The 19,558-nt window shown below is 44.5% G+C and overlaps 1 protein-coding gene and 1 long non-coding RNA gene across 6 annotated transcripts in view; one reads left to right on the top strand and one right to left on the bottom strand.

Annotated features, from left to right (window-relative positions):
- CACNA1B (calcium voltage-gated channel subunit alpha1 B) overlaps window positions 1-19,558 on the bottom strand; it is a 205,045-nt gene that overhangs the window by 179,162 nt on the left and 6,325 nt on the right. For all 4 annotated transcript variants that reach the window (XM_069942883.1, XM_069942880.1, XM_069942881.1 and 1 more), the window contains exon 2: window positions 10,475-10,614. In XM_069942883.1, the coding sequence (XP_069798984.1) occupies window positions 10,475-10,614 (140 nt within the window). The remainder of the gene's footprint in view (window positions 1-10,474; window positions 10,615-19,558) is intronic.
- On the top strand, window positions 14,432-18,441 carry LOC138765811 (uncharacterized). 2 transcript variants are annotated; one of them, XR_011358638.1, is made up of 3 exons: window positions 14,432-14,545; window positions 17,933-18,047; window positions 18,225-18,441. It is a non-coding gene; the product is annotated as an uncharacterized lncRNA (long non-coding RNA). The 2 variants fall into 2 exon arrangements; XR_011358637.1 differs by having other exon boundaries at window positions 17,933-18,152.

The raw sequence follows: 19,558 nt of genomic DNA, 5'->3' as shown, positions 1-19,558 counted from the left end.
TAATGGACTAGGCACCATAGACGTGAAAATTACCATTGATAGTGGGCAGAATTATTATTACAGGACAGGAGGCAACAACAATGACCACATTGAGTGACAACATAGACATTACGGGCACTAGATTGTATTGGATCCAAAAACATAACATCCAGCCAAGGTGTCCATTCATTACACCATAGCTAGACACAAGAATGCGCCATCATGTCAGATTATATAGGGTGTCAGTCATAACGTGTATTGAGATTAGACTGCAATGTTCCAGCTACTTCAATACTGACAAACGTCCATCCAATGAAATCTCTAGGAGCACATGAAGAAATCGAGGCCGGCTTTCATGAATAGAAATCCTTTAATATTATATCGAGTGGAGGATGAGTCACCGGCATTTGGATGTCCCATATGTATGGCTTGTTACATGGAAACATTTGGAAGCAATCTTCATACAGTGTAAATATTGTTAGATGAGTTTCATCAGGCTTACAATTATCTCAATAACAAAGTCAGGAAGCCGAAACGCGTCGTATGATTCGTATGAATACATTTTATGCTATAGATTCTGCCGGGTGATTTTGCCTTTCTTCGAGATGTTTGGCTGCTCTGTGTGGTGGAGCGTTTCTTCCTTAGTCGACTTTTAGGACATGAACTTCTTAAAGAGTCTCCATTGTTACTGGGTTTTTTTCTATAAATCAATTCTGTAATATATCTTATTATGGAAAAAATTTATCCATTTCTCCTTCATCCCCCTTCCTTATAACACTCACACACTCACTGAGATACACAGCGTCACTGAGAGATCACGTTACAGTTGCAGGCCATGAAAGTCAATAGTGCCAAGAGGGGAGGAGATATTTATAATGATACTGCTCAGTACTGCTCTATAATGTCCTCTATGAGTTAGGGAAGCAGGATCTCCTCCTCTCCTGTGTGCAGTGTATGGAAGACATCATACCAGCTAGTCTCCACCCACTGTGGGAAAACTGACAATCTGCTGACAAATATAGGATACAAGTAGTGTTGAGAGAACTTTATAAAAGTGTCCAGGTTCAGCAACTTCTCCGAACCCCAAGGCCCGGGCATTAACTGGAGGACATTCTGGAAAAGTCTATAAAATGATCCAGGTTTTTCAGGACTCCCTAGGGTGGCATCCAATTCTCCAATTTAACGCCGAGTGTTTGGGTTCAAAGAAGTTGCCGAACCTGGACCCTTTCATGAACACTAGATACAAGTCATATGATGGTCTATTCCTCTTGGAAATCTATGCCATAGATGTCCATTAAAAGCAGCAGGATGCAGATTTTATGCAGAAAAATCTGCAAGGCAAATCCATTCTAAATCATGCAGATTGACCACTGTAGATTTTCCTTAAAATTATTATTATTTTTAAAAACAAATTTGAATAACACTTTTAAAATCGTCAGATTTTGCTTATTGTAAATTTGCTAATTTTAGCAAACCCCAACAAGCTCACAAATTTTATTTTTAACTGGATAAACTTGGCGTGTCCACTGGTTTACCTTAAAATCCCATAGATTTATTACTGACGCCTACACAAAATAGCATTTTTTTCCCAAAAATCATAAATTGTTCAGAAAAATTCATAAAAAAGTAGGGAAAATTACTGTAGTGGTTTTCCATGCTATACTCTCCCTGTTAATGGAGCGCAGGGCGCCACTTATTATCTGTGTACAATTATTTTTCGTAGATGTGAACCAAATAAGTACGATAAATCTGGTGGGAAAAACACGGATAAAATTCAAATAGGAAAAAATCCTTCAATAACTGTAAATCTGGGTCAATATGACATCCTGCGTATTTAAAGATCTGCACCATGGGTTAATTCGGGTGCGGAGAATTTCCACATCATGCGGATGAGATTTATTAGAATCTTATCTACTTAATCCAGAGAAAAAAATCATCACAGCTTTTATGTCCTGTGTAAAGTTAGCCTATTCCTTAGGAGGTGAAATGGAATCTCTTAGGAAAACCTGGTCTGGAGTTACGAGCAACTCCATCCGAAATTAACAATTCAGCACTACAAGAAGGGATATGGACTCTCTGTCACTACTTCTTGGCATGGGCTCTTCTAAGGCTCTAGGGATGGCTGTTCTTCAATAGGATCCCCTTCAAGAAGGATTGGGCTTGACTCCATGCCAACCTCATGTCAAAGACTTCAGGTTAATATCACTTGCAGCAAAGCAGACAGGACAGAAAAGTCAAGTGATGCCAAAACCAAACCAAAACAAACACAGATAACCGAGCGAGTCAGATGGCGGGATTCGGGGCCACAATCAGAAATCGATCAAGATGGAGATCGAAAACATAACACTCAATATTCAGAGATATTAGCGTCATAGGGAGGGAAGGGAAGAGAATTCTAAGTTTATACCCAATGGCATCATCATCATCATGATGTGAAACCATCGGCAAGCCTGCCAAGTATGTGGGAGTCGTCAGCGCTGGATCGGGAAATGGTAAGAAACTGTCAGCCCTCAGTCTCCATTGTAGAGGGAAAATATTTGGCTGCGGCCCAGAAATAAATTGTAGCAAGTTTTTTATGGAATAAAATCATTTCCTCTTACAAAGATGTCGCTGTGTGAAGTGCCGCGCGTTTATAGAAACCGGGAAAGATGGAAAGAAATAGATTGCCGCTTGTGATACTTATATAAATCGATGTGACCAACTCTAACTGCAGAGAAGAGGGGATCTCACCAAAGCGGAGCCCGTCAAGTGATAGACCACTCAATATCCACCACTTAATGGAAGACTACGTAAGAAAAAATCCCCTGCATTTCTGCCCTTAAAGGGGTATTCTCATCCGATGTATCCGAGAAGAAGCAAAATTTGTCAAAATATTTAACTTGACAAGTCCTGCAACTATGTAAATTGACATAAGAATATCCCTTTAAGCTCATCTTTTAGCAAACGTTAATCTTACATTAAAATGAAATATGAAAAATATACAAAGAAATCTTTTCTGTGCCCCAGGAGATCGGCCATATCCTTCCTCTTCCTCCTTGCTGTCCTGTCTCTGGTCATAGGGACTGCAGCAGGAGCCTCCCCCCTCTGCCTTGTCCACAGTAGGATATAGAGATTACTTATCCGAGCCCACACCACCTATGTAATGTCCCAGTTGGAAATGGAAGAGACTGGTAAAAGATTATACTGTGCTCTCGGCAGGGTTGGGAACCTGCAGAAAATTTTGGAGACTGACAAACGCTGGGCTACAGGATTAGCTTCTATTTACTTGTATAGTTTATTTTTAGGTTTAGTGTTCCTTTAGGCCATTGTTCCCCATCTTGTGGCTCTCCCGCTGTAGTAAACCTACAATTCCCAACTTGCCATGACATTGGTAGGTCAGTTTCTCCAAGCAGTAAGCCGATAATCTCCAACTTTCCAACTTTCTTACCAAACTCCCAGAATGCTCTGACATCAACAGATCAGTCAGTATTGTAAAAAAAAAGTGTGAAACAATAATCTCTTTAGCTGCTGAAAAACTACAACTTCCAGCATTCCCTGACAGCAATAGATCAGCCAGCCTCTTTAGACTGTATAACAATGATTTCCAACCTAGGGTTTTCCAGCAGTTTTGAAACTATAACTCCGACTATGATATGATAGGAGTTATACTTTGTAATAGTTAGAGAGTGATGTATTGGTGAGCACTACTTTTAGACAATGGCCTGTCATCCAGGGAAAAAGAGAGTACAATGGCTACAGTATTGCTTGGAGAAATATCATCTGTGTCGGACTGGCCCACTGGAAGACCGGAGAATCCTCTAGTGGGCCCCTGCCTCCAAATCTTAAAGGGTTTTCCAACATTAGACAAGCATTGCTGCTTTCTTTCAGAAACAGCACCACCCACACCTTTCCTCAGTTTGTGTCTTATTGCAGCTTACTTCCATTAAAGTGAGTGGAGAAGAGTTATAATACCATATGCAACCTGAGAACACGGGTGGCGCTATCTGTCGGGGGAAAAAAACATCTATGTTTTTCTAATCCCGGATAATCCCTTTAACAATTCCAATCCTTATGTTCCATCCTTACTCTGCCGATCTACAGGTTGATAAAAATAACCCAACACTAGAATGGAACTAAAAATATCTTCTTGGCCCAAAGAAAAGGACAATTTAATAGGAACGGGAGTGGAAATTGCGCTGCTGTAATGAATGTGTTTGTTCAGGCTTTTTTTCTCTCTCTCTTCTTTCCACCCCAAATGAAATCCTATCATAAAGGGACAAAATCTGCAATGAGAGATCCCCAGATGATGGCGAGGAGGCGGCGAAACTAGATAAAATAACACGCAAACCCATGCAGAAAATGAAAGGCAAAAAACTTGGAGCTTAATAGAGGCAAGTTAATACAGCTGTCAAGTTAGTTCTTTCTAGAGAATGAATAGGCGGCGTGCTGGTGGTTGGGGGGTATCAGGCTCATCAATTCTACTTGTTTTGTTCCCAATCTCAATAACACTATAATTGCTGCATTCACTATATGAACATTCGCAGCTGCCAGAAATCCCAATACCAGAATTCATGAGTGGCCCCTTTTCCCCCTGCTCTCTCTCTCCCTGGTTAAAAATGCGATCAAAATAGCTTTCAAAGCGTCTCTTCCTCTCCTCGCAGAGCAAAGGGAGCGCGTGTACAGGTGGAGATATTCTGCTTAAAGTTTTATACGCCCATCGCACTTCACACGGGAGCAGCAGATCAGAGCTTCTGCCGACCTGACAATGTACAAGGCTATGGAGACATGAGGGAGTACTTATTGTTTAATATCTGACCCTAGGCCATTGAAAGTCATCCTGGAGCCGACCTAGTCCTAGATACGGGAAAGGGGGCTCTTATTATAGACTTCTTTGTAGGGATATACTGAACATGGATACAACCATAGGGACCCCCAAGACCACAGGTGTCAAAATCAGGCCCTCCAGCTGTTCCAAAACTACAATTCCCATTATGTTTAAAGCTTTGGCTGTCCAGGCATGATGGGATTTGTAGTTTTGGATAAGCTGGAGGGCCTGAGCTTGACACCTCTGCTCTAGACATAGGACCACGTCCAAGTTGGTTGGTGAGAACTTGCTCATGGACGTGGTCTACACAATGTCAGATAATACAGACGAGCAAATCAATTAGGAACAAGTCTAATTCATTCAGAGTTTTTGAAGTTCAGACAAATCTCTCAAAATATGAAGCCATTACTACCACTAAGCCTACTACTACTACTACCCCTACACAGTCGCACATCTACTACCTTGTCCAACATGTTCTATACCGTACTACTACTACCCTACACACCACACATCTCCTGCCTCATCCATCATGTCCCATACTGTACTACTACCCCTACATACCGCACATCTCCTGCCTTATCCATCATGTCCCATACTGTACTACTACCCCTACACACCGCACATCTCCTGCCTTATCCATCATGTCCCATACTGTACTACTACCCCTACATACCGCACATCTCCTGCCTTATCCATCATGTCCCATACTGTACTACTACTACCCCTACATACCGCACATCTCCTGCCTTATCCATCATGTCCCATACTGTACTACTACCCCTACATACCGCACATCTCCTGCCTTATCCATCATGTTCTGTACTGTACTATTATTACAACTACCTTGTTTCTCTAAAAAGCCTTAGCTTAATTTTGCAGGGTTTTTGGAGGAGGTTCGAAATGTAATCCCTACTCCATAAATAAGCCCTAGTGAGGGATGCTGGGGGTAGTAGTTATGCACTGTTTCAACTGTCGGGGTATGCTGGGGCAGTAGTTATGCACTGTTTCAGCTATGAGGGATGCTGGGGGTAGTAGTTATGCACTGTTTCAGCTGTCGGGGTATGCTGGGGCAGTAGTTATGCACTGTTTCAGCTATGAGGGATGCTGGGGGTAGTAGTTATGCACTGTTTCAGCTGTCAGGGTATGCTGGGGCAGTAGTTATGCATGGTTTCAGCTATAAGAGATGCTGGGGTAGTAGTTATGCACTGTTTCAGCTGTTGGGGTATGATGGGGCAGTAGTTATACATGGTTTCAGCTATGAGGGATGCTGGGGTAGTAGTTATGCACTGTTTCAGCTGTTGGGGTATGATGGGGCAGTAGTTATGCATGGTTTCAGCTATGAGGGATGCTGGGGTAGTAGTTATGCACTGTTTCAGCTGTTGGGGTATGATGGGGGTATTATCTTTTTATTTTACAAAAAAAACTCCTAGAAGGCAAGGAGAGGAGAGATGCCAGTGTCTGTATATACTGTGCCATTGCATGTATACACAGCACCAGGGTCAGAACAGTGTACATGAAATAGATTGCCACAGTATATACAGACTCTGCACTGTCAAAGAGGGAGAGAGAAAAAGAAGATAGAATATACACAGGTAGATAGATAGATAGATAGATAGATAGATAGATAGATAGATAGATAGTAGGATAAAGAGCATTATGCATTATGGCAAAGAGTGAGTGAGTATCCCACCCCAAGGGGTGGGGCTTGTCGGCGGGGGCGGAGCTTACTAGGACGTACCCAGAACATTAATTTGCCAGGTCCCTAGTCTGGCTTCAGGTGTTCCGGAAACCAAGCAATATGCAGGGAGGGCAGGCGGCCAGCTAGGGGGCGCTCTGGCAGACAGACAGACAGAACGTCTGTCTGCCAGACCAGTTAGGTGTGCAGCTGTCCGTCTGCCAGAGCACCCCTCAGCTGGCCAGGAGTGATGCGCCCTGTGCAACCACACAGCTCACATACCCTTAAGGCCGGTTCTGCTGATGAGGGCAACTGCCCAAAACAGCTGTCTGTGGATGGATACCTGGCCTTGGCTTCTCTCTTGTCATTACAATACATACATTATAGGGCCACTTAATATGGTGGTTTTGGTGGTTTCCCTACAGGAGCCACCCCTAGACTGGGTCCTTCGCGGAGGGATATCTGGCTAGTCCTGTGTTTCGAAACTCCTAAATAAGGCTCCATAGCTTCTTTTTTTGCATATTCATGTTTCCCAGGGAGCAATGCACCCACTGTATTTAGCGCTTTAGCTGGCAGCCAGCAGTGTTATCTTTGGCTGGTCTCCCTGAGATCAGTGATTGGTTTCTCTTATTTTCGGAGAAACACAATGCTACTACTACTACCACCACCCTACACAACCTCAATCTTTTGACTTGTCCATTCTCAATTTCGACCACATTTTTTCAAGCAGAATCGTATCGAAGCTAAAATTAACTTTAGAAAACATGCTAATCCCTGTCAGCTAACAAAATGGGATGAGGGCACCAAGATCTGTTGTGAGTGCTTACAGCTGTGATGGTGTCAAGCAGCACCTGTAGGGGGCATCATTTTTCTATGAGCCCCCCCATTATGTTTGCCAATGTTCCTGTGCCCTTCATATATCCAGGGGTCTGAGACAAGTGCTTCACAGTTAATCCAGCTGTGAGTAAAAGCACACATCGCCGGGAGCATGCATATTTTATGCTGCCATTTCCAGCAAGCGTGCAGTGCTGTCAGCAGGAAAAGTGTCACATGAAAGGCCGTCTCTGAGCCCCCAGACCTCCTTACCAATCCCGGGTACTTCCCCAGTATGGCGGCATGTTATAGTAACGGTATGACGTCTTATCACTTGTTATGTATTTACACCATGCTTATCGTTCTATCTATAACATAGGTCTACGTGACATACCCATGTTATGGCTCCAATTTTTTTGCCGAAAAGTTGCATGGAGAGTGCATCATCCAACTCAACTTTTTTGACGTTCCAAAACCGAAAAACGTTAGAAGTGCTCATGGATGTTATAGACGTATCCACTCTCATCTTATCTCTGGTTTATTAATTGATTTAGGTGGCAGACCACCAAGTGTTCACGGTAACCTAAGGTCATGACTCAGCAGATGTAAAGTCTATGAGAGGACACACATCTGAATGAGGACTTCTGAGTGCTTTGATAACATGCTAGGCTATTGTACTGAATGGCTGTCATAAAAACCCACATCACTTAACTAATGAAAAGCTAAAGATGGACACATCTGTACCTATAGGAGTCATGGGCTGATTAATACCTATAGCTTGCTATGTCCTCTGGGCTCATTTGATGGGCCATTTACATTTTACATGGTCCTCTAACCTATTAAGGTAATATAAGCATCAGAAAATAAAGTCTCCATAGGTACCAGCAAAGACGGGAAAATCCTACAGAAGCACTTTCTAGCAGATTAGATGCATTTTGTGGACCATGAATAAGTTGTTCTGGGTCCAAGATAATTTGAGGGGTAAAAGATGGGCTAAAAGATGTTGTTCCACCTGACATGAAACTCATCTAAAAATATCTGCCCGAGCACGCATGGAGAATTAAAGGAGTTCCTTCAGTTAACACAAGATCTACATGGAGGCTTTGAGATTTGTCGCTTGGTACATGCTGTAGTGGCTAATACTTTAAGAGATACTCTATTAGAGCCAAGACAATCTGACCATGACATAGGGCTTCCCCGGCTAATACTCTACTATGTCATCCATTGTAAATTTACAGGGTTTTGAAGATGCCTGTGATCAGGCTGCGGGGGGGATCAGGGCTGCAGGCGGGTGATCAGGTGGCCGGGGCTGCGGGTGGGGGGGTGATTAGGCGGCCGGGGCTGCAGGCGGGCACCTGGAGCGAGCATATACTTTACCTGATCCCGGCACCGGCTTGCTGAAGACAACGGGAACCGCCGAAGCAAGCCGGAGCCGGGATCAGGTAAAGTATATGCTCCGGCGCCTGGGTGGTTAACGGGGCGGGCTGGGGATAAACTCGCAGCAAGGATGTACATCCCTGCTGCGATTTTGTCTGCCATTTAAAAATAGGGCCGGGATCCGCAGCAAGTCTCGCTGCAAATACGCAGCGAGAGGACTTGCTGCGGATCCGGCAAGTGGGTTTGTACCCTTAATATCAATTATATATTTATATTATATATATACATATACAGAGAGATGGTGATGTGACTGTATGGGCTGGTCAGATGAGATGACCTTATTTAATAGGTGGGGCTAGAGATTAGATTCAGGCAAGCCTCCTGTGACACCACAGAATGATGTATTGTCTATAGAAAAAGGGAGGAGCTTGAGACAATACCAGTAGTTCTTCTATTGTCAACTTCCTGTTGGAGTAAATTGCATAACACACACTGATGCCAGTACTATTAGTGATAACACTATATAAGTAAGTTATATGTCTTGGGGGGATTGTTATATCTAAATACAATTTTCTGATACTGGATTACCCCTTTAAGTCTGTACTCACAAATAATTTTGAAATACCTATATATATTTTTTAGTTTGTATAAACTGGATCCTATTTGCTTTTCTACTCCAGAATGGGCTATACACTATACACTGATATTTATCCATATGAATAAGATAGAAGTGGATCAAATGTAGAAGGCATGTTATGTGGTCGGTGCAAATACGTTTAACCGTCACCAAGGGAATAGCTCTCAGCTGTTACAATCCATTGTGTATTGAGTTACCGCCACAAGTCTGTATACAGTGTCACATATGTCTAAAACATAAAGGAATTGCACAGCAGGACGGAACATTCGGAACCATCATAGAGTCTTTGTGCAAAATTAAAGGGGAATTCAGGCTAATTTTGTTTCCTTTCAAATTAACTGGTATCAGAAAGTTGTATAGATTTGTAATTTACTTCTGTTTCAAAAAAAAAACTCACATCTTACAGTACTTATCAGCTGCTGTATGTCCTGCAGGAAGAGGTGCAGTCTGACACTGTGCTCTCTGCTGCCACCTCTGTCCATGTCTGGAACTGTCCAGAGCAGGAGAGGTTTTCTAAGGGGATTTGCTGCTGCTCTGGACAGTTCCTAACATGCAGCAAAGAGCACTGTGCCACATTGGGAAAAAAACATCACTTCCTGCAGTACATACAGCAGCTGATAAGTACTGGAAGGCTTGAGATTTTTGAAATAGAAGTAAATTACAAATCTATATAACTTTCTTACGCCAGTTGAGTTGAAAAAAAGAAAAATATAGGCGGAGTTCTCCTTTACTTTTTTTCTTCTTTATTCAACAACATCCAGGAAGGTGCAGCTCCCAATAATAAGTTGCCCCTGATATGCCAAGTTGGTTGGCAAACCATTATTGAGGTTGTTGGGTTACTTATGGCCTTACATTGCATGCTACACTATATGGCAGTGATGGGGAACCTTCAATTCCCATCATACCTGGGCAGACAAAGCAGGCATGATGGGAATTGTAGCTTTGCAACAGCTGGAGGGCTAAACGTTCCCCATCCCTGCTATAGGGCCTATAGGATAATGAAAGGCAACCTAAGGACATATAACATATAACATTAGATTCAACATCTACATAAAGGACTTCCTTGTTCATTGTATGAGACATAGAAAGCAACGCTATCATAACTGAATCCATAACCGGGAGATCAGGACTCACCTTGAATACATACATTAACATCACATAACAATGCCATAGAAAGACATGCACTTACCCTGTGAGCACAACTACAAAGTCCATGACGTTCCAGCCGTTCCGGAGGTACGAGCCTTTATGAAACACAAAGCCTAAGGCGATGATCTTGATGCCGGCTTCGAAACAGAAGATGCCAATAAAATATGGTTCAGTATCATCCTGTGAAGAAGTAAAGATATTACAATCCTTGAAGGACCCGGCACGACATGTAAAGGACTAACAATAGTAACATGATGTCGGTATATAATGGCAGAAGCCAGAAACCAAAGTGGGAATGGCCTACTGGTGGATGAGTAGATGTCATGGATCCCCCCACATCATTTCCTATAGAGGGGCCACTGTACCCTTCCTGAGGATACATAAACCAGTTAATGTGTGGTATTAATATTTAACACTCCAGAATGCTTATACATCACATGCAGTACCACTCCAGACCACATGGTGTGCTGTTACTCCCCTACCCCCCCCACACACACATACACTGCCAAACACAGACAATGATGCACATATACACACACAGAGGCACCAATAACATATATACAGATACGCCACTGACATACACACATATATACGCTGTAATGTGATTACACTAGTGCTGATGTATACACAATGAGTAGACTGTGCACAGGAAAATCATCTCAGTGTAATAAGAAATACTCAACCAGAAATAAAAGAAAATGCAGCAGATATTAGTGGTGGGTTCTTTTATTAGAACCCAACATTAATAGAAGCTGCTGCAGAACATCTTTGGGAGCAAACCTGTCAATCACTTGAGACACAACTGACATACACAAACACACACATATACACCAGTGCTACAGACATTTCTGACACACACACACACACACACACATATATATAGCCACAGATACATACACATACTGACATATAAATATATACACAGATACATATATACACACACTGACATATACATATACCCACAGATACATATATACACTCACTGACACAAATACACAGCACTTACAGCTCCCAGGCTTCCCCCCTCCTCCTCCTGTAGTCCGGGCTGATCTTCACATAGAAGTATTCAGGACCTTTGGGTCATGTGACCATAAGGTCCTTCATCCCTCTCCTGGCAGGTCCTGCTCCTCTGTTCAGCCCACTCACCCGGCACTACAGTGAGGGGGCTTAACAGTGCAGTGGCGGGTCCCTCTTCCACTGGACCCCTGGGGGTACAGTGGTCGAATGTCAGTGTCAGTACCTACCATGAAGGCAGGGCAGGCTTCCTCGGGCCCCCTTCCTGCAGGGGCCCCATAGCAGTCGCCTTCCCTGCCTTCATGGTAGCTACGCCACTGGACCCCCTGTGGGCTCCCCCTCCCATATAGTCCCCCTGTGCGCTCCCCCAGTAGTATATAGACCTTCGCTTTGTGCTCCCCAGTAGTATATAGCCCCCGCTGTTTGCTCCTCCAGTAGTATATAGACCCCCTGTGCTCCCCAGTAGTATAAAGTCCCCCTGTGCTCCCCCAGTAGTATATAGCACCCGTGCTGTGTGCTACCCCAGTTATATAGCCCCCCTGTGCTCCCCCTCCCATATAGCATACAACATAAAAAAACAAAGACTTATACTCACCTGGGTCCGGGCGTCTCCTCTTCTCCTCCCCTCTTGTGGCCGTACCACAGCGGTCACAAGAGGCCGCTCTCCTCTTGTCCTGGGGCCGGCGCTCCAGTGACGTCACTTGAGCGCTGGCACCAGAGACACAGAGCGGCCTCTTATGACCGCCGCGGCCACAAAAGTGACTGACATGGCTCCCTCTCTGTCAGTGCTGCTCCTGCACGGTAACTATGAGTCCTAGTTACGATCGCTCATGGTTACTGTGCAGAGGGGATCAGCGCAGCTCAGCATACAGGTATACTGAGCTGCAGTAGGGGTCTGGACAGCTGGCCACGTGGATGATGGTCCACCAGTTGAGGACCCCTGGTATAGACCAATCCCCTGATATGTGGTAATTTACTATATCATGGGCAATGATAGATAGATAGATAGATAGATAGATAGATAGATAGATAGATAGATAGGAGATAGATAATATATATATTAGTAGTAGTGCAGCCCTGTAGGCTCTGGGATACGGACACTGTCCTCCTGCTCGGATCTAATGATAACATCAGGCTAATGAATGTCTTTCCATCTCGGCCATACTGCGGAGCGTCCCCTGGAATTAAGCGCACTGACTCACAGGATCTGAGTGCTCGCCACCCCTTCATTTCCATGGAGTATTTATAGACTTTCATTTTTAAGAATGGGAGAAGAGGAGAAGACGATCGGCGGCTGCGGCTTTATTTAGGCCGTCAGTGTAAATATAAGGATTGGCTGAGTAAAGCCGCCATAGAGCTCAGACCTCTGCCATCAGATTATACTCCCTTCTATCTATCAGCCTTATATCAGGCTCCCAGCTAGAGTATCTGGAGGCCAGTCATCTGGAGGCCAGTCATATGTGTGACATGCTGGGACTCGTAGTCTATAGGCAGCAGATGGCTCCAGTGAATTCTCTCCGGAGGTGCGAGGGTTAAGGGTTCCATCCCTAGCAGCTCTCCGGCTTATTAATCAGGTTATTGCTGTGCCATGGCCTGGCTCTTCTCCCCCGCAGGGAAGGGGTTAATGCAATTTGCGGCTGGGCTGAAATGAAAGCCTCTGTGAGAGGTTCAGGCGTGATGGGAAGGAGCTGTTTGCTTCTGCAGGAACTTTATATCAGAAGGTAATTTGTGACTGTTTTAAGTGGCTGTGGCAGGGATGAAACCCACAAGCTATTAGCTAAAGAAGAAGAAAAAAAGAGGAGAGAAGAGAAGAGAAGAGATAGCTTTTATGTGCAGAGCGAAGCCTCACATGTTCCTGCGAGAGAGAGAGAGGAGCCATGTGTCATTAGAGAAGAGAACACGCACCGGGCCCTCATCATGGGCAACACAGCTCAATGGGGCAGGAACGGGCAACGTGGAGACCAATCCGGGCGTGATCACACAGCTGTATAACAGTAACTGGTCATGTGATCACACAGCTGTATAACAGTAACTGGTCATGTGATCACACAGCTGTATAACGGTAACTGGTAATGTGATCACACAGCTGTATAACGGTTACTGGTCATGTGATCACACAGCTGTATAACGGTTACTGGTCATGTGATCACACAGCTGTATAACAGTAACTGGTAATGTGATCACACAGCTGTATAACGGTTACTGGTCATGTGATCACACAGCTGTATAACGGTTACTGGTCATGTGATCACACAGCTGTAAAGCAGTTACTGGACAGTTACAGGTCATGTGATGACACAGCTGTATAACGGTTACTGGAAAGTTACAGGTCATGTAATCACACAGTTGTATGGCTGATTACAGTAATACCAGGTCACGTGATCACACAGTTGTATGGCTGATTACAGTAATATCAGGTCATGTGATCACACAGTTGTATGGCTGGTTACAGTTATCAGGTCATGTGATCACACAGCTGGATGGCTGGTTACAGTAATATCAGGTCATGTGATCACACAGTTGTATGGCTGGTTACAGTTATCAGGTCATGTGATCACACAGCTGGATGGCTGGTTACAGGTCAGTTATCAGGTCATGTGATCAAAAGGTCAGTTATCAGGTCATGTTATAACTGAGCTGTATGGTTGGTTATGGGTAAGTTATCAGGTCATGTGATCACACAGCTGGATGGCTGATTACAGTTATCAGGTCATGTGATCACACAACTGTATGGCTGATTACAGTTATCAGGTCATGTGATCACACAACTGTATGGCTGATTACAGTTATCAGGTCATGTGATCACACAGCTGTATGGCTGGTTATGGGTCAGTTATCAGGTCATGTGATCACACAGCTGTATGGCTGATTACAGTTATCAGGTCATGTGATCACACAGCTGTATTGATGGTTACAATCACCAGGTCATGTGGCTGATTACAGGACAGTTATCAGGTCATGTGGTCACACAGCTGTATGGCTGATTACAGGACAGTTATCAGGTCATGTGGTCACACAACTGTATAATTAGGATTAGGCAAGGGAAAGCCAGCACTCTACCTATTAGATGGTCAGCCAATCCTGCCACAATTGTCAGGTGAGGCCTATTCTTATCATTTTCTATATAACATTCTGACAGTATACATTTAGGAAGATAAATAAAGGATCTGTCCCAATATTACAGTTATATAATGTAAAAAGTTACTACAAATGTTATGTAACTGAAAAATACTTTTATTTTAACTTTAACCTAGGGGTACTCCGGCGAAAATCTTTTTCTTTAAAATCAACTGGTTTTAAAAAAATATATATAGATTTGTAACTTACTTCTATTTAAAAAAATCTTCCGATACTTATCAGCTGCTGTATGTCCTGCAGGAAGTGGTGTATTCTTTCCAGTCTGACACGGTGCTCTCTGCTGCCACCTCTGTCCATGTCAAAAACTGTCAAGAGCAGGAGAGGTTTTCTATGGGGATTTGCTGCTACTCTGGACAGTTCCTGACATGGACAGAGGTGGCAGCAGAGAGCACCGTGTCAGACTGGAAAGAATACACCACTTCCTGCAGGACATACAGCAGCTGATAAACATGGGAAGGCTTGATATTTTTAAATATAAGTAAATTACAAATCTATATAACTTTCTGAAACCACTTGATCTAAAACAAAAAATATTTGTCGGAGTACCCCTTAAAGGCCCCTTGGACTCTTATAGGCAAAGTCCTATCTATACAAATACATGTCATGTGCTTTCCATCAATGGATAAACATGAATGGGAGATCTGCAAACTCTAAATCGAAACATAAATCCAAACAATGTAAAATATTTATTGCCAGCATGGGCTCCCTTGGCATTGTTCGCTCCGAGGCCTGGCATTCCTAATGCGTGTATGTTATTCTGCACTGCGCTTAATGATTAACCTGAGCTCCTGACCGGAGTACCACCTGCTGTGGCGGGAGGAATACATTGCCGCATGCACAGAACAGGGCAGCAGTCACCCAGTACATCTCAATGCAGATACTTTCATTCCAAAAGATGAGTCAGGAGATGGCGGCCAATCAGGAGCTCTCTTGTCTACCCTCTCAGTGCCATCCAGAGCATGGCACAGCGGGGGTTCAAGTGCTAATCCAATTAATGGCGAATCGCTTCTCTTTTCGTAACAAGCGGCAGCTTTGGGGTTTTCCTCTTGCCTCGTCTATGAGCCCATATAACAGATTGTTCTCGGTAATAACCAAGCTGACAATACCAATCAAATGGCAGAAATTATTCTTCTTTTTTTCTTTGTTCGGATATTTTAAAGTGGATCCCCATGTGGCTCGGAAACCCTATTAAAATCAGCTTCTCGCTCTACGTTCGCTGGAGATTGTTTGGCGGTAGAGAAAACTTACATCCATACATCTAGTATATGCATCCTGCCGACATAATTCTGTATACAGGACTGCACAAGGACTTTTTGGACTAATCGTATTTTGGGCACGGTAATGGGCGACGGATGCGCTCCTCTTTTTGTTGTTGGTGGAACCATCATCTTTGATCACTGATTGTCAGGGCACTTGGCACTGCCCTATAAGCCACACAGTCTATTAATTACTGCCATACTACCGAGCCATCAATTAAAAGGGCTTTCCTACCAAAACCTGTTGGGGTATGGCCATGATGGTGGAGGCCTAAGATGAGGTTGACTAGTCTTCATTGTTCACCTAGAGCAGGGATGGGGATCCTTCGGCCCTCCAGCTGTTGCAAAACTGAAATTCTATGGGAATTGTAGGTTTGCAACAGCTGGAAAGCCGAAGGTTCCCCATCCCTGACCTAAAGGGATATCTCCAATCTATAGGATAGGGGATCACTGTGTTACGGTGGACGTGTCTGTGATCCCCGGTGATGTTGTGTCGGAGGATCGGCCGGTCACTTGCTAGATGGTAGTGTGTGACGCCACTCCAGTCATGGTTGGCCAAGATACAGCCGGACCTTAGGGTGTTACTTCCTGACAGGGACGGGGCAGTGCACTGATTGGCTGAGCGGGACGTGTCGGGACCCAGTGATGTATATGCTCCGGCAGCCAGGATCCTGCTGCGCGTTTGTCTGCCCATAGACTGTACAGAGCAGGGATCCACAGCGGGTCTCACTACGAATTCGCAGCGAGGAACTCGCTGCAGATCCACCCAGTGAGTTTGTACCCTAAGGCTATGTTCACAGCACGTAAAACTATGGCCGTTGTTGCCGATGCCGATGAATTCCGGCCGCAGAGAGCCCTGTCAGTTCACAAGTGAAGCAAGCGGCTCCAGCCGCTCGCTTCTGTCTGCTATGGTAAGCTCTGATGCGGGCGCACGCTGATGCTCTCGCTTTAGAGCTCTGCAGCCGGAAAGATCACTCGGACGGTACTTAAGTACCGGCCGAGATGATCCGGCCAGTGACCGGCCGTTCCGTGACCCTGGCCGGGTCACGGAACGGCCGGTCTTATACGTTGTGTGAACATAGCCTAAGACTGACTTAATCTTCCTGTCTCCCACGTGACTTCCTTCCTCAGCGTATTTAAAGTGCGTTGTGAGTGGGTGAAGAGTGCAACAGAAGAAGTAAAGAGAGACGTGATAGGAGATAAGAAGAACAGATTCCTGTTGGTCTGCAGATCCATGTGACATACAAACAAACAATAACCCTTTACACACTTCAGCCGTGCAGCATCTGAATACACATATCTAATACAGCGACATCTAGTGGCGAAACTTTATCACTACTTTCATCACCACTTTAGTACAATAGGTATAGACTTTTCTAAAGGGTGTAACCAATAGCAACACCCGTGGTTGGACACCACATAATCAGTAGAGGTCCACCTTTGGGGCTTCCCTATCAAGGAAACCTGGGGTCCGACACCACTATATGCAGTCTCTATAGGACTTCCAAACCCAGTTGAACTCGGCTACATTCAGATGTCCTATACACAGGGAAAGGAGCCGTGGCTGAGCTTGTGTATTGCCAATCCATTTTTTCAAGTGACTTTATTCTTATGATTGGTGGGGGTCCCAGCAGTCGAACCCCCACTGTTCAGAAAGTTATCCCTCATACTGGATTTTGTTAACCAGGATGGAAGGGCCTATAATTTGTTTCTGCACTTTGGACCAATTCCTTCCTTTTTTGGGGGGCATGCTTCATATGCTCAGACCACCTAATAGCAAAAAGGGTGGGCTCGATCATGACTGTGGCTCCCCAGTCCAAGGCCTCTATGGTAACTACACTCTCGGTTGGACCCTCTCCAATCTAACAAAATTCTAACTCCTCCGCAGCCATGTATAAATATGGAGTATGTTGACATGAATAGTCTAACTTAGAGAAGACTTAAGAGACTTTCAGAGTCAAATTCCCTGAAATTGAGTCCTCGGCATACATCAAGCCCCCAGCACCTTCTCTGTCCTCTTTGTCACCTGGAGGCAGCCGGATTTTCTGCAGACGTTGCTCCCAGTTCTTTACAGTTCTGTCATTTTGCAGGCAGACAACTTGTTGTGACAACAGGATGACACCGGGTGTAAGCAGGAGGATGAAAAGTGCTGTCGAAAGCGTAAAGAACATTTCTACCCTATGAGCAGGATCACGCACAGCACGGGTAACATATAGATCAGATGAACCTGGTTAGAGGATGCAAGCTGTGAGAACCAGAGTGGTCGCCATTTTGTGGACAAATCATGGCTAATCTAATGGGGCTGGCAGGGTATGTGTCTATGGGTCCTGGGGGCTGGTTCCTTGGGGTGGTGCTAACAAGTACTTCTGCCTTGTTATTTAGAGTACCAGAGTCTGGATGCAACAAATACATCTGCACCCCTATAGCTACGGCCCTATGTCTCTCCAGTACTATCACCTGAGTGTAATTCAATAGCTACACTGAAGACAACCAATCGGATCCCCATGAAAAGGAAATGAGAGCTGGAATCTGACTGGTTTCCTTATAAACAGTTCCACCATCTTTCAGCTTTGATGAGTATTCCTCATTGCTATATGTATAGAAGGCGACCACTAAGAGTGTATACCAACTAGATGCTCATTCAGAGATAGGACACCATGGTTGGTGGTTGGGCACCTATTACAAATCTAATTGTGTATAGTATAGTAGGGAGCCTGTAACATGTATAAGGTACAGGGTAAAGGATAGGCACTAGAGATGAGCGAACCTCGAGCATGCCCGAGCTTATCCGAACCCGATCGTTCGGCAATTGATTAGCGGTGGCTGCTGAAATTGGATAAAGCCCTAAGGCTATGTAAAAAATATGTATATAGTCATTGGCTGTATCCATGTTTTCCAGACAACCTTAGAGCTTTGTCCAACTTCAGCAGCCCCAGCTAATCAAATACCGAACGTTCGGGTTCGGATGAGCATCTCTAATAGGGACCCATTAATAACAAATTCTTAGTTATGAATGATAAGGTTACAAACGCACCCATTAATTGGCCTTTTGAGGTACATTAAAGGGGCTAAGTCATTGCTTGCCCCATAAGCCCCTCCCATTTTAGCCCACTTAGCTATTCTGAGGACTTGGAGGTCACATGATGCAATACTGTTGTCTTGATGTTTCTAAGGAGTTGGGGATAATTTCATGTTCCATAACTGACCCTTTTGGGGGTATTAGCTGAGTATAGTGAATATACTGCGGGATGATTTCTCTTTAAATCCTATGAAATCCAATAACACAAAACCAGTAAAGGCTAGCTTGACCCAGGATCACATGACCCACCCCTACAAATGGGTAAGATCACATGACCCACCCCAACACATGGGTTAAATCACATTACCCACCCCAACACATGGGTTAAATCACATTACCCACCCCAACACATGGATAAGATCACATGACCCACCCCAACACATGGGTTAAATCACATTACCCACCCCAACACATGGATAAGATCACATGACCCGCCCCAACACATGGGTAAGATCGCATGACCCACCCCAACACATGGGTAAGATCACATGACCCACCCCAACACATGGGTAAGACCGCATGACCAACCTCAACACAAGGGTAACATCACATGACCCACCCCAGCACATGGGTAAGACCGTATGACCCACCCCAACACATGGGTAACATCACATGACCCACCCCAACACATGGGTAA

This window comes from Dendropsophus ebraccatus, chromosome 10, assembly GCF_027789765.1.
Source record: "Dendropsophus ebraccatus isolate aDenEbr1 chromosome 10, aDenEbr1.pat, whole genome shotgun sequence".
Taxonomy (NCBI): domain Eukaryota; kingdom Metazoa; phylum Chordata; class Amphibia; order Anura; family Hylidae; genus Dendropsophus; species Dendropsophus ebraccatus.
The sequence above is the reverse complement of the archived record's forward strand: the minus strand, read 5'-3'. Positions and strand labels throughout refer to the sequence as shown.